This window comes from Salmo salar, unplaced genomic scaffold (genome assembly GCF_905237065.1).
Source record: "Salmo salar unplaced genomic scaffold, Ssal_v3.1, whole genome shotgun sequence".
NCBI classification, from domain to species: Eukaryota; Metazoa; Chordata; class Actinopteri; order Salmoniformes; family Salmonidae; genus Salmo; species Salmo salar.
In genome coordinates this window covers 38,229-56,259 of record NW_025547626.1, presented here as the reverse complement: position 1 = coordinate 56,259, position 18,031 = coordinate 38,229, and the positions used below count along the sequence as shown (strand labels likewise).

Sequence of the window (18,031 nt, the reverse complement as noted above, 5' to 3'; positions counted from 1 at the left end):
GCTCTGGTCACTAGTAGTTCACTATATAGGGAATAGGGCTCTGGTCACTAGTAGTTCACTATATAGGGAATAGCGTGCCGTTTGGGCTGTAACCTATGGGGCTGGCCATTTTATTAAGTGTTCAGGTATGCTAGTATGTTATCGGTTATTGTTGAAATGGTCTAACATACTGTAAAACTTGCAAACAACATGCTCACTCAAGTAATTGTTTTTCCAAAGACTGCTTGAATGAATTATTAGAATCCCTAAACAATTTACCTTCTAGTTGACCTGCCCCTCCTCTCCTCTCCTCCCTCCCCCCTCCCTCTCTCTCCGCTGACCTCCAGGTTTGTCCTGAACGAACCTCCCACTCGCCCAGCTCCCTCGTCCCCTCAGGGTAGCTCTGGGGCAGCGGCGGCCGGACAGGGCCTCCCCCAGCCTCCTCCAGGGATGAGCGTCTACGCTGCCAAGAGGGTCATCGGAGAGGCCCAGTGGAGCCCAGAGCAGCTGGAACAGGTACTGACAACTGACCTCTGAACTTTGACCTTAGAGGAAGGTGTATCACACCTTCCTTGGGGCGGCAGGTAGCCTAGTGGTTAGAGCGTTGGGCCAGTAACCAAAAGATTGCTAGATTGAATCCCCAAGCTGACAAGGTAAAAATCTGTTGTTCTGCCCCTGAAGAAGGCAGTTAACCCACTGTTCCTAAGCTGTCATTGTAAATAAGAATGAGTTGTTAACTGATTTGCCTCGTTAAATAATAAAATGAGAAGGTGGTTGTTGTACTGGGTTGTAAGGTGATGATTACATGTCTCTCCCAGTGTAAGCTCGGCATAGTGAAGTTCATCGAGGCAGAGCAGGTACCAGAGGTGGAGACGGTCATACACCTGGTGGTTGCCTCTAGCGACACAAGACACGGCGTTGCCACGGCCGCAGACCTGGAGCTCAAGAGCAAGCAGAGGTGGGTATCTATGGGACTATTCTACTATTATGGGATGGTGCACCTCATTAGTCCATTTACAACATGCTACAGGATTTGGTTCTGGGTTCTGAGATGAGTTGATTTGTGATATGATGTCATGTGTTGTTGGGTTTATTTTGCAGTATTATCGACTGGAACAACCCCCTGATCGTCAACAAGATGTACAAGGTCTACCTGGGAGACATCCCCCTCAAAACTAAGGTGTGGAAAGATTCACCTCCAACCTTCTGAACTCAATTGATCCCCCCCAATTTGAATGAGTTGAAATGGCTTCCTGACAGGAAGTGGCATTGATGAACGGGAGGCTGAGATCTGTCCAGCGTGGTCGCTACATCATCCTGATTGGTTGTATGTGTGAACAATATCACACGTGCTGTGTCAAACTGTTGGCTGACTAATGTTCTGTGACGGTATGTGATAGGGGGCCAGTCTGAAGAGAGAGCTGAAACATGAGCCGGTCAGCACCAGAGTCAAGATGAAGATCCTACCACATCTCTTACGCTCACGCCTCGCCGCTGAGTGCTTCCCTGCTAACATACAGGTACCGCTGTGATGTTCTGATACATCAACAGTCCTGGAAATGTGTCTTTCAATGTCCTACCACTGTCTTTCCCTCAAGGAAACCTTCATCACTTATCTATTTCCTGTTTCTCTTCTACTCGTTCTCTCTATTCTCCTCCTCCTCCCCAGGTGGTGTACGACGGTCTGTTTGGAGCCAACACCAACAACAAGCTGCTCTCTCTTACACTTCAGTTTGTTCACCACATCTGTCAGGTGTAAGTACTGGTCCCAAGTCAGTTTCATCCAACCCTTACATATAGGAAGAGTCACTAAGAGCTGGTCCTAGATCAATTTGTCCACCAGTGCCCCAACCCATCTGTCAGGTATAAGTACTGGTCCCAAGTCAGTTTCATCCAACCCTTCCTTATAGAGACAGTTACAGTACTAAGGCTTTGTTTACACAGGCAGCCCAATTCTGATCTTTTGCCCAATCATTGAAAAATATAATTTATTGGGCTGCCTGTTTAAACACAGCCTAAGAGCTGGCCCTAGATCAGTTAGAACAGTGGTCACCAACCTTTTCTGAGTCAAGATCACTTTCTGGGTCGAAATGTAAGCAGAGATCTATCACTGATTTTTATTTCCATGACTTATAAAATGTAAGCCTTAACATTAACCAATTAAAAACCGTTATGTAGCAATGAGGTTTGTGCAGTAAGCTACAGGCCCAATACAGTATCACCACATAATGGCTTTGCTTGAATTTACCTGCCAATGCATTGTTGTTCGGGACATTAAAAAATATATATATATTTCAAAATTTTGATGTAGGCTGTGATCACACCGGTAATAGATCCATTGTTGTATTACTTGTGTGGCACAGCTGAGTGAGCATACATTTAAATAATTATCTTTTTATTTTACTGGGCTGATGGTGCCTGCATCTAATGGTCAGTCTCAGCAGAGGGAGAGAGCAGCAGACTGAGGGTCAGTCTCAGCAGAGGGAGAGAGCAGCAGACTGAGGGTCAGTCTCAGCAGAGGGAGAGAGTAGCAGACTGATGGTCAGTCTCAGCAGAGGGAGGGAGAGAGCAGCAGACTGAGGGTCAGTCTCAGCAGAGGGAGGGAGAGAGCAGCAGACTGAGGGTCAGTCTCAGCGGAGGGAGAGAGCAGCAGACTGAGGGTCAGTCTCAGCAGAGGGAGAGAGCAGCAGACTGAGGGTCAGTCTCAGCGGAGGGAGAGAGCAGCAGACTGAGGGTCAGTCTCTCAACATCCCTCCAGTCTCCCTTTCCTCCACTGACACTGACCAAAAAGGGACACCGTCTTCCAGCTGAAGTATTATTTGATATTAAAAAAGACCCAAGCTGCTAATAATAACAAGGCATATAGATACACTTTCCTCCTCATTCATTACTGCTGCACTGCTTGTTGTAGCGCTGAGTGGAAATAGGAAGAACGCGCATTTTATGGCTTATAAAAGTGTTGAATACAAAGTGTTGACAGTGCTGAGTAAAAACTTAACATGAACTCAGTCATAAAAACAGCAGCTCTTTGCTGTATTCGTTGACAGTCTCTCTCTAGTCGTGGTTTTAAACATTTTGAAATCTCACAGTATCAACTTTACCGTAAAATGGAAACAGTTTTGTGCCTTCAGACACATGAAATGGAAACAGTTTGTACATTCAGACACATGAAATGGAAACAGTTTGTACATTCAGACACATGAAATGGAAACAGTTTGTACCTTCAGACACATGAAATGGAAACAGTTTGTACCTTCAGACACATGAAATGGAAACAGTTTGTACCTTCAGACACATGAAATGGAAACAGTTTGTACCTTCAGACACATGAAATGGAAACAGTTTGTACCTTCAGACACATGAAATGGAAACAGTTTGTACATTCAGACACATGAAATGGAAACAGTTTGTACATTCAGACACATGAAATGGAAACAGTTTGTACCTTCAGACACATGAAATGGAAACAGTTTGTACATTCAGACACATGAAATGGAAACAGTTTGTACATTCAGACACATGAAATGGAAACAGTTTGTACCTTCAGACACATGAAATGGAAACAGTTTGTACATTCAGACACATGAAATGGAAACAGTTTGTACCTTCAGACACATGAAATGGAAACAGTTTGTACATTCAGACACATGAAATGGAAACAGTTTGTACCTTCAGACACATGAAATGGAAACAGTTTGTACCTTCAGACACATGAAATGGAAACAGTTTGTACCTTCAGACACATGAAATGGAAACAGTTTGTACCTTCAGACACATGAAATGGAAACAGTTTGTACCTTCAGACACATGAAATGGAAACAGTTTGTACCTTCAGACACATGAAATGGAAACAGTTTGTACATTCAGACACATGAAATGGAAACAGTTTGTACCTTCAGACACATGAAATGGAAACAGTTTGTACCTTCAGACACATGAAATGGAAACAGTTTGTACCTTCAGACACATGAAATGGAAACAGTTTGTACCTTCAGACACATGAAATGGAAACAGTTTGTACATTCAGACACATGAAATGGAAACAGTTTGTACCTTCAGACACATGAAATGGAAACAGTTTGTACATTCAGACACATGAAATGGAAACAGTTTGTACCTTCAGACACATGAAATGGAAACAGTTTGTACCTTCAGACACATGAAATGGAAACAGTTTGTACATTCAGACACATGAAATGGAAACAGTTTGTACCTTCAGACACATGAAATGGAAACAGTTTGTACCTTCAGACACATGAAATGGAAACAGTTTGTACCTTCAGACACATGAAATGGAAACAGTTTGTACATTCAGACACATGAAATGGAAACAGTTTGTACCTTCAGACACATGAAATGGAAACAGTTTGTACCTTCAGACACATGAAATGGAAACAGTTTGTACCTTCAGACACATGAAATGGAAACAGTTTGTACATTCAGACACATGAAATGGAAACAGTTTGTACCTTCAGACACATGAAATGGAAACAGTTTGTACATTCAGACACATGAAATGGAAACAGTTTGTACCTTCAGACACATGAAATGGAAACAGTTTACCTACCCGGCTCGCAGGGCAGCTGAATTGTCTGCACCTCCCACCAACAGCCTGATACTAATAAAACAATAATAATAGAAACACAAGGCTTTATCTTTGGGTTTTTACAGAAATGTTTGGCGATCGACTAGAAATGCCTTGGAGGTCGATTGCGATCGACCGGTTGGTGACCACTGGGTTAGAAGGAAATGCTTCAATAACAAACAAAAATGAATTGAAGGGGTCCTCAAAGGAGTGTCTATGTGCATGCTTTTTGTTCCAGCCCAACACTAACCCACGCTAAATTCACTCCTGACATGTCCTAACATGTTGTGATGTGTGTCTCCTCTCTGACAGATGTCCTGACACCAACAAGCCACTGGGTCTGATGCTGCTGAATGGCCTCACCAAGCTCATCAATGAGTACAAAGAGGTAAAACCATCAATCAATGTGTTTTAATCTCCTTTCATCAACTACACAGTGTAGCTATTCTCCTTTTCAATGGTTGATGCTTTGCGTGCTCCTGGTATAGAGCATGATGGGATATGTTGTGTCTGGTTTGATTGGCAGGATCCTAAGTTGCTGTGTATGGCCTACTCTGCTGTGGGGAAACTGTCCAGGTATTTACAGTAAAATCTGTCTATTTAAAATGCGCTATGCCGAAATCGCTCCGCCATTTTCTGTATGCTAAAATTCTAATAGTTTGCCTAATATCGGTTTATGTGACAAAACAATCAAGTGTAGTGTAGAGAATCATTGTACCATCTGAAACGCTGTGAAATATCTTCTCCATAACCAAACATATTGTATTTTCAGCTGTTCTGAAGCTGCTGTACAAAACCGAAAGCAAAAAAAATAAAATCTTAAGAACGAGAAGCATAGAAATAGTGCACATAGAATAGATCTACCACTTGTTCTCATGGCTTTCAATGATAACCACATATCTGTAACACACGTTTCTATGTGAATTTGGTCAGATTGCCCCCCAAAAAAGCTACACATTGGAGCTTTAACAACGATAGTCTGTGTCTTGATGAGTTGATGTGATAGTGAGGGGATGTTCTCTCTCTTAGCCGGATGCCCCAACTCTTCACCAAAGACATTGCTCTGGTCCAGCAGTTCTTTGAGGCCATGTGCAAGGTAGGTGTTCCTGCATCAAGACAATGCTATTTGAATACATTGTTTTCCTACATTATTTATATATATATTAGACAAGACACAAAGGCCTCCAAAACATAAGTCAAGGTTTATGGCAGCGACTTTTTCATATATTCTAACCGTCCTCCTGCCCCGTCTGACCTTGTCTGTGTACAGGAGGAGCCTGACGTCCGTCTAGCCATCCAGGAGGCTCTGTCTATGATGGTGGGAGCCTACGCTAACCTACAGGGGGCGCTGCTGAACCTGATGGAAGCTCTGGTGGCAGCTTACATGGGCAAGGTAACACTAGATATGGTTTCTCCTACGACGCGTTAACCTACAGGGGGCCGTACTCAACCAGAGGGAAGCTCTGGTTTCTCCTACGACGCGTTAACCTACAGGGGGCCGTACTCAACCAGATGGAAGCTCTGGTTTCTACTACGACGCGTTAACCTACAGGGGGCCGTACTCAACCAGATGGAAGCTCTGGTTTCTACTACGACGCGTTAACCTACAGGGGGCCGTACTCAACCAGATGGAAGCCCTGGTTTCTCCTACGACGCGTTAACCTACAGGGGGCCGTACTCAGCCAGATGGAAGCTCTGGTTTCTCCTACGACGCGTTAACCTACAGGGGGCCGTACTCAACCAGATGGAAGCTCTGGTTTCTCCTACGACGCGTTAACCTACAGGGGGCCGTACTCAGCCAGATGGAAGCTCTGGTTTCTCCTACGACGCGTTAACCTACAGGGGGCCGTACTCAACCAGATGGAAGCTCTGGTTTCTGCTACGACGCGTTAACCTACAGGGGGCCGTACTCAACCAGAGGGAAGCCCTGGTTTCTCCTACGACGCGTTAACCTACAGGGGGCCGTACTCAACCAGAGGGAAGCCCTGGTTTCTACTACGACGCGTTAACCTACAGGGGGCCGTACTCAACCAGATGGAAGCTCTGGTTTCTCCTACGACGCGTTAACCTACAGGGGGCCGTACTCAGCCAGATGGAAGCTCTGGTTTCTCCTACGACGCGTTAACCTACAGGGGGCCGTACTCAGCCAGATGGAAGCTCTGGTTTCTACTACGACGCGTTAACCTACAGGGGGCCGTACTCAGCCAGATGGAAGCTCTGGTTTCTCCTACGACGCGTTAACCTACAGGGGGCCGTACTCAGCCAGATAGAAGCTCTGGTTTCTCCTACGACGCGTTAACCTACAGGGGGCCGTACTCAACCAGATGGAAGCTCTGGTTGATCTTTATTGATGTGAATACTTGAACAGATTTCCTGAACTAAACCCTGCTGCTGAGTCATGTCTTGTTCTGCCCATGGTCTTCTTCCTTTGGGGGTCCATCTGTTTCTGACCCCTGTCCTATGATCTCTATGATTTGTATATGAAATATTACTACTTCTAGCTAGGATTTCTACTATGAAGTTTGGTGTAGGGAAACGTGTGATTTAATTCACCTGGAATAGATGGCGTATGTTTCAATCATAATATTGTGTCGTCATTGTAGGGAATACTTTTGTCAAAGTATTCCGGAATATCACTGTGTCTGAATATAGTGTCGCTGTAGAGTCTAGATTGTTTAAATTGGAGTATTGCTTTCTGATTGGTCAGTCAAAGTTCTGAATATTGTGTTCTTCTGTGTTGTGATTGGTCAGCCTGAGGTGCAGGTGCGTCAGGTGGCAATGAAGTACGCCAGCACGGTATTCGCTCCTGATCACGTGCCCTCCAGATACTTGCTCCTATTGGCTGCCGGGGACCCGTAAGTGTCAACAATAGACACACACACACTGACATAACACATTGAGTATAAAACATATAGGAAGTCTCAGCACTACACACCACCCACCTTTACAGGGGTAATACTGACTGCCTTTACAGTGAATATATCCCCTCCACCTTTACAGGTGTAATACTGACTGCCTTTACAGTGAATATATCCCCTCCACCTTTACAGGTATAATACTGACTGCTTTTACAGTGAATATATCCCCTCCACCTTTACAGGGATAATACTGACTGCTTTTACAGTGAATATATCCCCTCCACCTTTACAGGGATAATACTGACTGCCTTTACAGTGAATATATCCCCTCCACCTTTACAGGGGTAATACTGACTGACTTTACAGTGAATATATCCCCTCCACCTTTACAGGTGTAATACTGACTGCCTTTACAGTAAATATATCCAATCCACCTTTACAGGTGTAATACTGACTGACTTTACAGTAAATATATCCCCCTCCACCTTTACAGGTATAATACTGACTGCCTTTACAGTAAATATATCCCCTCCACCTTTACAGGGGTAATACTCACACAATGGTAGGATAGCTCCTATGAGATTTGTCAATGTGTTATTGAATCTTGTATAACTTTTAATACGATTTGTATTTGTTTTTTGGGTCGTTTGTGCTTTGTTGTGGGACAGAGGAGGTGTGGTGTTATGTAGTACTAGTATAAAGTATCTCTATGTTGTGTTTATTATAGGAGAGAAGAGGTGTGGTGTTATGTAGTACTAGTATAAAGTATCTCTATGTTGTGTTTATTATAGGAGAGAAGAGGTGTGGTGTTATGTAGTACTAGTATAAAGTATCTCTATGTTGTGTTTATTATAGGAGAGAAGAGGTGTGGTGTTATGTAGTACTAGTATAAAGTATCTCTATGTTGTGTTTATTATAGGAGAGAAGAGGTGTGGTGTTATGTAGTACTAGTATAAAGTATCTCTATGTTGTGTTTATTATAGGAGAGAAGAGGTGTGGTGTTATGTAGTACTAGTATAAAGTATCTCTATGTTGTGTTTATTATAGGAGAGAAGAGGTGTGGTGTTATGTAGTACTAGTATAAAGTATCTCTATGTTGTGTTTATTATAGGAGAGAAGAGGTGTGGTGTTATGTAGTACTAGTATAAAGTATCTCTATGTTGTGTTTATTATAGGAGAGAGGAGGTGTGGTGTTATGTAGTACTAGTATAAAGTATCTCTATGTTGTGTTTATTATAGGAGAGAAGAGGTGTGGTGTTATGTAGTACTAGTATAAAGTATCTCTATGTTGTGTTTATTATAGGAGAGAAGAGGTGTGGTGTTATGTAGTACTAGTATAAAGTATCTCTATGTTGTGTTTATTATAGGAGAGAAGAGGTGTGGTGTTATGTAGTACTAGTATAAAGTATCTCTATGTTGTGTTTATTATAGGAGAGAAGAGGTGTGGTGTTATGTAGTACTAGTATAAAGTATCTCTATGTTGTGTTTATTATAGGAGAGAAGAGGTGTGGTGTTATGTAGTACTAGTATAAAGTATCTCTATGTTGTGTTTATTATAGGAGAGAAGAGGTGTGGTGTTATGTAGTACTAGTATAAAGTATCTCTATGTTGTGTTTATTATAGGAGAGAAGAGGTGTGGTGTTATGTAGTACTAGTATAAAGTATCTCTATGTTGTGTTTATTATAGGAGAGAAGAGGTGTGGTGTTATGTAGTACTAGTATAAAGTATCTCTATGTTGTGTTTATTATAGGAGAGAAGAGGTGTGGTGTTATGTAGTACTAGTATAAAGTATCTCTATGTTGTGTTTATTATAGGAGAGAAGAGGTGTGGTGTTATGTAGTACTAGTATAAAGTATCTCTATGTTGTGTTTATTATAGGAGAGAAGAGGTGTGGTGTTATGTAGTACTAGTATAAAGTATCTCTATGTTGTGTTTATTATAGGAGAGAAGAGGTGTGGTGTTATGTAGTACTAGTATAAAGTATCTCTATGTTGTGTTTATTATAGGAGAGAAGAGGTGTGGTGTTATGTAGTACTAGTATAAAGTATCTCTATGTTGTGTTTATTATAGGAGAGAAGAGGTGTGGTGTTATGTAGTACTAGTATAAAGTATCTCTATGTTGTGTTTATTATAGGAGAGAAGAGGTGTGGTGTTATGTAGTACTAGTATAAAGTATCTCTATGTTGTGTTTATTATAGGAGAGAAGAGGTGTGGTGTTATGTAGTACTAGTATAAAGTATCTCTATGTTGTGTTTATTATAGGAGAGAAGAGGTGTGGTGTTATGTAGTACTAGTATAAAGTATCTCTATGTTGTGTTTATTATAGGAGAGAAGAGGTGTGGTGTTATGTAGTACTAGTATAAAGTATCTCTATGTTGTGTTTATTATAGGAGAGAAGAGGTGTGGTGTTATGTAGTACTAGTATAAAGTATCTCTATGTTGTGTTTATTATAGGAGAGAAGAGGTGTGGTGTTATGTAGTACTAGTATAAAGTATCTCTATGTTGTGTTTATTATAGGAGAGAAGAGGTGTGGTGTTATGTAGTATAAAGTATCTCTATGTTGTGTTTATTATAGTATAGAAGATGTTGTGGTGTTATGTAGTACTAGTATAAAGTATCTCTATGTTGTGTTTATTTTTTAATAGGAGAGAAGAGGTGTGGTGTTATGTAGTACTAGTATAAAGTATCTCTATGTTGTGTTTATTATAGGAGAGAAGAGGTGTGGTGTTATGTAGTACTAGTATAAAGTATCTCTATGTTGTGTTTATTATAGGAGAGAAGAGGTGTGGTGTTATGTAGTACTAGTATAAAGTATCTCTATGTTGTGTTTATTATAGGAGAGAAGAGGTGTGGTGTTATGTAGTACTAGTATAAAGTATCTCTATGTTGTGTTTATTATAGGAGAGAAGAGGTGTGGTGTTATGTAGTACTAGTATAAAGTATCTCTATGTTGTGTTTATTATAGGAGAGAAGAGGTGTGGTGTTATGTAGTACTAGTATAAAGTATCTCTATGTTGTGTTTATTATAGGAGAGAAGAGGTGTGGTGTTATGTAGTACTAGTATAAAGTATCTCTATGTTGTGTTTATTATAGGAGAGAAGAGGTGTGGTGTTATGTAGTACTAGTATAAAGTATCTCTATGTTGTGTTTATTATAGGAGAGAAGAGGTGTGGTGTTATGTAGTACTAGTATAAAGTATCTCTATGTTGTGTTTATTATAGGAGAGAAGAGGTGTGGTGTTATGTAGTACTAGTATAAAGTATCTCTATGTTGTGTTTATTATAGGAGAGAAGAGGTGTGGTGTTATGTAGTACTAGTATAAAGTATCTCTATGTTGTGTTTATTATAGGAGAGAAGAGGTGTGGTGTTATGTAGTACTAGTATAAAGTATCTCTATGTTGTGTTTATTATAGGAGAGAAGAGGTGTGGTGTTATGTAGTACTAGTATAAAGTATCTCTATGTTGTGTTTATTATAGGAGAGAAGAGGTGTGCAGCGAGGCCCAGCGTGTCCTGAGGGCTCTGCCTGCTAAGAACTCAGAGAAAGAGGGCCGTAAACCCATGCCCTCCTTCCCTGACATGGTGGCCTATATCCAGGAGAAGGTGAGGGCGTAACCCCCATGTCCCAGTTCTAGCCCCTGTCATTAGATCATTTGCTCTAGTTAATGTACAGGTGCGTCAGCAGTAAGTCTTTACAGCCCTGTTGATCTGTTCTTTAGGCTGCTCAGAGGATGAAGACACCAGCTAAGTACATCGTGGGGACGAACACTCTACCCTTCAACCCTTCTGCATTTGGCGAGGTAAGAAATAAACAAATTCAACTAAATAGTTGTATGAACGTCATGCTGTTTGTGACTGGGCAAAACCACAAAACAATTGAAGAGGAAGTTTTAAAGTATGTAACAAAACATGAAAAAATAATGGGACTAGAGATATTTACCTTGCCACACTTCCTGTTAATAGACATCACTTTTTTTTTTTTCTAACCTTGTTTCCTGTCTCCAGATCGTGCTGTACCTGCGGATGTGTCTGGCCCACAGTGCCGGGGCCACGCCCGTCTCTAAGAGCCTGGCGGACATGCAGGATGACGCGCCTGCCATCGGACGCTACATACACACCCTGCTCTCCAACCAACCCCTGACCTCCTCGTCCTCCACTGGAACCAAGGGAGCAGAGGTCAACCCTGTACAGGTCTACATGGAGCTACTGCAGCAGCTGCTGTCTGCTGTAGGAGGTGAGTGATGTGTGCCCTCCTTTCCTTGTTTCCTTATCTTGTCTCCTCATCCTTGTCTCTAAATACTCACGTGTTTCAGGCCTGGAATCCAAAATGGTATGCTCCGTTTCACCATTGTTGATATTGTGAAGTGAGCATATCTGTTTGGATTCCAGGCTAGTAAATACATCATTCATACCTTATGATACAATGTAGCTATACATTTTAATGTTTTTAAAAAAAATTATTCTTGATTTATTTTGATAGGAGTCCCTGTGATGTACTGTCTTCTGGAGGTAGTGTCTGTCTGTCCTCACAACCTGGCCCCCAAGTTTATCCACAAGATCGACTGGATCAAGGTAAATCATGCTGCGTGCTTTGCTAATTGATGCTACTAGTGTAAAAGATACCTTGGTATGCTAATTGACGCTACTTATGTAAAATATTAATTGGAATGCTAATCAATGCTAATGCTATGCTAATTGACGCTATGTGATATAGTACCTTGATATGCTAGGCTAATGCTAAGCAATGCAAGTCGGCGCTAACACTAGTCAATGCTACTACTGTAAAATATACGTCGGTATGCTGCATGCTATGCTAAAGCTAGTTGATGCTACTTCTGTAAAGGATACGTTGGTACGCTGCATGCTACGCTGACCGACGCTAATACCACATTTCCCCTCCGCAGAGTCTTATGAACACCAACAAGGAGGACCTAAGGGAGCTAGCAGCTCAGCTTTATGCTGTGGTGGTGTCCACCATGTCAGGAAACGAGCTGAAGACTGCCGTTCAGACGCTCATCAAGATCACTAAAGATACTCACGTATGTAGCCCCCCTCCTCCTGTAGATACTCACGTATGTAGCCCCCCCTCCTCCTGTAGATACGCACGTATGTAGCCCCCCCTCCTCCTGTAGATACGCACGTATGTAGCCCCCCCCTCCTCCTGTAGATACGCATGTATGTAGCCCCCCCTCCTCCTGTAGATGGGCACGTATGTAGCCCCCCCTCCTCCTGTAGATAGGCATGCATGTAGCCCCCCCCTCCTCCTGTAGATGGGCACGTATGTAGCCCCCCCTCCTCCTGTAGATGGGCACGTATGTAGCCCCCCCTCCTCCTGTAGATGGGCACGTATGTAGCCCCCCCTCCTCCTGTAGATGGGCACGTATGTAGCCCCCCTCCTCCTGTAGATACACACGTATGTAGCCCCCCCCTCCTCCTGTAGATGGGCACGTATGTAGCCCCCCCTCCTCCTGTAGATACACACGTATGTAGCCCCCTCCTCCTGTAGATAGGCATGTATGTAGCCCCCCCTCCTCCTGTAGATCGGCATGTATGTAGGCCAAGGAGTGAAATGATAGCTGACTGGTACTCAGAATAATGGGTTTATTTTCACATTTATATTGACATATATTTGCTGCACATATAGGGCCCAGTTTTTTTCCATTTTGAATGTAATGTACTGAAGCAACAGTTGTCCCAGTTTCACTGAGCTGAATGTAAACCTGTATTCCTTACTGGAAACTGCAGAGCCCTGAGACCCAGCACGGAGCCATCATGGCGCTGGGCTACATGGTGGCCAGGTACATGAGCAAGAGGAAGTCCTTCGCTAACGGAGACTCTGCCCTCAACCGGGAACAGAGGATGAACGACACGCCCAAGGAGGATGAGGAGCTGGTCGCTATAGCAACCAAAGCCATCGGTAGGTGACTGTCACCGTTTTCATTTTTCAGACCGTATTTACTATCCTTTTAATGCTAATTCTTTAGACCAGTTTTATGCTAATTCACATTGTTACAAGAAATTTCTCATATTTATCATTTTTAAATGTATTTGTGCATATAGGAAAGAATACAATTGAATGAAGAAAGGTGTAGTCGAGGCAGTAAAAGAGAACATTTCGATACAATGTTGTGTTTCCAGGTTGGTTCATGTCCTGTGTGTGTGTGTGTGTGTGTGTGTGTGTGTGTGTGTGTGTGTGTGTGTGTGTGTTCCTAGGCTCTTTCCTAGACAGTGGTTCCCCCCTGCTGGCGGTCGCTGCCTGTACGGCCCTGGGGGAGATTGGGAGGAACGGGACTCTGCTCATCCCTTCAGAAGGAGAGGGATTCACCAAACTAGCCATGGTGGAGAACATGCTGGCTCGCATCCCCTCTGGGAAAGAGACCCTCAAGGTAACCATGGATACAGCAGCATTTACAAGTACAGATGGTTGTGATGCTATACCGCGATAATTGCACTCTGGGGATATTAAATACATTCTAATGAATTGGTTTGAACCATTTTTATAATGGACATACCTATTGATATGCTTCTACACCTGCATTGCTTGCTGTTTGGGGTTTTAGGCTGGGTTTCTGTACAGCACTTTGAGATATCAGCTGATGTAAGAAGGGCTATATAAATACATTTGATTTGATATGAAGACTCTAATCCAACTCCCTTTCTGTCTGTCCAGAGGAAGGAGAGATCCATCCAGACTGTTAGGTAGATAGGTGTAGATGTATTCATGTGGTTTCTGTCCAGATGAAGGAGAGAGCCATCCAGACTGTTAGGTAGATAGGTGTAGATGTATTCATGTGGTTTCTGTCCAGATGAAGGAGAGATCCATCCAGACTGTTAGGTAGATAGGTGTAGATGTATTCATGTGGTTTCTGTCTGTCCAGATGAAGGAGAGATCCATCCAGACTGTTAGGTAGATAGGTGTAGATGTATTCATGTGGTTTCTGTCTGTCCAGAGGAAGGAGAGATCCATCCAGACTGTTAGGTAGATAGGTGTAGATGTATTCATGTGGTTTCTGTCCAGATGAAGGAGAGATCCATCCAGACTGTTAGGTAGATAGGTGTAGATGTATTCATGTGGTTTCTGTCTGTCGAAATGAAGGAGAGATCCATCCAGACTGTTAGGTAGATAGGTGTAGATGTATTCATGTGGTTTCTGTCTGTCGAAATGAAGGAGAGATCCATCCAGACTGTTAGGTAGATAGGTGTAGATGTATTCATGTGGTGTCTGTCCAGATGAAGGAGAGATCCATCCAGACTGTTAGGTAGATAGGTGTAGATGTATTCATGTGGTTTCTGTCCAGATGAAGGAGAGATCCATCCAGACTGTTAGGTAGATAGGTGTAGATGTATTCATGTGGTTTCTGTCCAGATGAAGGAGAGATCCATCCAGACTGTTAGGTAGATAGGTGTAGATGTATTCATGTGGTTTCTGTCTGTCCAGATGAAGGAGAGATCCATCCAGACTGTTAGGTAGATAGGTGTAGATGTATTCATGTGGTTTCTGTCCAGATGAAGGAGAGAGCCATCCAGACTGTTAGGTAGATAGGTGTAGATGTATTCATGTGGTTTCTGTCTGTCCAGATGAAGGAGAGATCCATCCAGACTGTTAGGTAGATAGGTGTAGATGTATTCATGTGGTTTCTGTCCAGATGAAGGAGAGATCCATCCAGACTGTTAGGTAGATAGGTGTAGATGTATTCATGTGGTTTCTGTCTGTCCAGATGAAGGAGAGATCCATCCAGACTGTTAGGTAGATAGGTGTAGATGTATTCATGTGGTTTCTGTCCAGATGGAGAGATCCATCCAGACTGTTAGGTAGATAGGTGTAGATGTATTCATGTGGTTTCTGTCCAGATGAAGGAGAGATCCATCCAGACTGTTAGGTAGATAGGTGTAGATGTATTCATGTGGTTTCTGTCCAGATGAAGGAGAGATCCATCCAGACTGTTAGGTAGATAGGTGTAGATGTATTCATGTGGTTTCTGTCCAGAGGAAGGAGAGATCCATCCAGACTGTTAGGTAGATAGGTGTAGATGTATTCATGTGGTTTCTGTCCAGATGAAGGAGAGATCCATCCAGACTGTTAGGTAGATAGGTGTAGATGTATTCATGTGGTGTCTTTCCAGATGAAGGAGAGATCCATCCAGACTGTTAGGTAGATAGGTGTAGATGTATTCATGTGGTTTCTGTCTGTCCAGATGAAGGAGAGATCCATCCAGACTGTTAGGTAGATAGGTGTAGATGTATTCATGTGGTTTCTGTCCAGATGAAGGAGAGATCCATCCAGACTGTTAGGTAGATAGGTGTAGATGTATTCATGTGGTTTCTGTCTGTCCAGATGAAGGAGAGATCCATCCAGACTGTTAGGTAGATAGGTGTAGATGTATTCATGTGGTTTCTGTCCAGATGAAGGAGAGAGCCATCCAGACTCTGGGTTATCTACCAGTGGGGGACGGGGACTTTACCCACCAGAAGAAGCTGCTGCAGGGGCTCATGGACTCTGTGGAGGTAGGGCACTGGCTCTCATTTAATGGAGCTTTTTAACACCTTTTTGAAGCTTCATAAGATCTTTTTGAAGCTTCATAAGACATTCGTAAAGCTTCATAAGACTTTTGAAGCTTCATAAGACATTGTTTATCATGCAGAAAGAACTGACATGATGAGAAGAAAGAATTTAACCCTTTCCTCTTCCCCCTTTCCACCTCTCTCGGTTTCCTCCCCCTCTCTCTCCCTCTCCCCTCTCTGTCTCCCAGGCTAAACAGGTAGAACTACAGTTTACAGTAGGTGAGGCCATCACCAGTGCTGCTATAGGGACCAGTTCTGGAGCTGCCAGGGACCCATGGACCTGTACTGAGGAACAATACAGTCCCCCAGACAGTAAGACTACACACGGTGGTTAAATCCTTCCTGTGCTATGAAACAGCTCTGATCTGGTTGTCTTTTTGCTTTCTATTGGTGTTTTATGTAGTAACTGTCCAATCCTCTGTCTCCCTGTCAGATGTGAAGAGTAATGATGTGGTTCCGTGGGTGCTAAACTCCATCCTGGCTAAGTACATCCCAAGTCAAAACCCCCACGTCAGACAGGCTGCCTGTATATGGCTGCTCTCTCTGGTGAAGAAGCTGCACCAGCACAAAGAGATCAGGGTACAGTATGACTGGCTGGGGGTCAGGGGTTAGGGGTCAGGGGTTAGGGCTGGGGGTGAAGAAGCTGCACCAGCACAAAGAGATCAGGGTACAGTATGACTGGCTGGGGGTCAGGGGTTAGGGGTTAGGGCTGGGGGTGAAGAAGCTGCACCAGCACAAAGAGATCAGGGTACAGTATGACTGGCTGGGGGTCAGGGGTTAGGGGTTAGGGCTGGGGGTGAAGAAGCTGCACCAGCACAAAGAGATCAGGGTACAGTATGACTGGCTGGGGGTCAGGGGTTAGGGGTCAGGGGTTAGGGCTGGGGGTGAAGAAGCTGCACCAGCACAAAGAGATCAGGGTACAGTATGACTGGCTGGGGGTCAGGGGTTAGGGGTTAGGGCTGGGGGTGAAGAAGCTGCACCAGCACAAAGAGATCAGGGTACAGTATGACTGGCTGGGGGTCAGGGGTCAGGGGTTAGGGCTGGGGGTGAAGAAGCTGCACCAGCACAAAGAGATCAGGGTACAGTATGACTGGCTGGGGTCAGGGGTTAGGGGTCAGGGGTTAGGGCTGGGGGTGAAGAAGCTGCACCAGCACAAAGAGATCAGGGTACAGTATCACTGGCTGGGGGTCAGGGGTTAGGGGTCAGGGGTTAGGGCTGGGGGTGAAGAAGCTGCACCAGCACAAAGAGATCAGGGTACAGTATGACTGGCTGGGGGTCAGGGGTTAGGGGTTAGGGCTGGGGGTGAAGAAGCTGCACCAGCACAAAGAGATCAGGGTACAGTATGACTGGCTGGAGGTCAGGGGTTAGGGCTGGGGGTCAAGGGGTCAGACTTGATTGAAAGGTTAAGAGTGGGGGGGTTAGATAACAGAGGACAGGGATGGGGAACTAAAGTCCTTGTGAGTTATTGACTATTTAACTTTTGTCTCATCTTCCAGTCTCACCTGAAGGAGATCCAGACTGCTTTCATCTCCATCCTGTCAGACCCTGATGGTGAGTCACTGATAACTCAGGGGAGACCACAATAATAACCTCAATGACTGATGTCTGATTGTGTGTAGAATGGGGGTAACACAGTGGATTATAGGACTGATGTGTAGAATGGGGGTAACACAGTGGATCATAGGACTGATGTGTGATTGGGGGTAACACAGTGGATCATAGGACTGATGTGTGATTGGGGGTAACACAGTGGATCATAGGACTGATGTGTGATTGGGGGTAACACAGTGGATCATAGGACTGATGTGTGATTGGGGGTAACACAGTGGATCATAGGACTGATGTGTAGAATAATATTCTGTCTGAGGGTAAATCCAGTACAACCATTCATCTAAACTCTGATCCATATATCCACCCACTCAGAACTAGGTAGTCCTTGTCCCCTGATCCCCTCTTCTCTCTCTCTCTCTCTCTCTCTCCTCCCCTGATCCCCCTCTTCTCGCTCTCTCTCTCTCCCCTGATCCCCCTCTTTTCGCTCTCTCTCTCT

The 18,031-nt window shown here is 43.7% G+C and overlaps 1 protein-coding gene across 2 annotated transcripts in view; it reads left to right on the top strand.

Moving 5' to 3' along the window:
* ecpas (Ecm29 proteasome adaptor and scaffold) overlaps window positions 1–18,031 on the top strand; it is a 59,087-nt gene that overhangs the window by 13,640 nt on the left and 27,416 nt on the right. For both annotated transcript variants that reach the window (XM_045711461.1, XM_045711460.1), the window contains exons 6-26: window positions 327–495; window positions 798–937; window positions 1,081–1,159; window positions 1,380–1,499; window positions 1,649–1,734; window positions 4,877–4,952; window positions 5,091–5,140; window positions 5,594–5,660; window positions 5,835–5,957; window positions 7,316–7,419; window positions 10,902–11,025; window positions 11,142–11,222; window positions 11,428–11,656; window positions 11,903–11,994; window positions 12,327–12,461; window positions 13,168–13,339; window positions 13,636–13,808; window positions 15,826–15,927; window positions 16,173–16,296; window positions 16,418–16,563; window positions 17,481–17,535. In XM_045711461.1, the coding sequence (XP_045567417.1) occupies window positions 327–495; window positions 798–937; window positions 1,081–1,159; window positions 1,380–1,499; window positions 1,649–1,734; window positions 4,877–4,952; window positions 5,091–5,140; window positions 5,594–5,660; window positions 5,835–5,957; window positions 7,316–7,419; window positions 10,902–11,025; window positions 11,142–11,222; window positions 11,428–11,656; window positions 11,903–11,994; window positions 12,327–12,461; window positions 13,168–13,339; window positions 13,636–13,808; window positions 15,826–15,927; window positions 16,173–16,296; window positions 16,418–16,563; window positions 17,481–17,535 (2,447 nt within the window). The remainder of the gene's footprint in view (window positions 1–326; window positions 496–797; window positions 938–1,080; window positions 1,160–1,379; window positions 1,500–1,648; window positions 1,735–4,876; window positions 4,953–5,090; window positions 5,141–5,593; window positions 5,661–5,834; window positions 5,958–7,315; window positions 7,420–10,901; window positions 11,026–11,141; window positions 11,223–11,427; window positions 11,657–11,902; window positions 11,995–12,326; window positions 12,462–13,167; window positions 13,340–13,635; window positions 13,809–15,825; window positions 15,928–16,172; window positions 16,297–16,417; window positions 16,564–17,480; window positions 17,536–18,031) is intronic.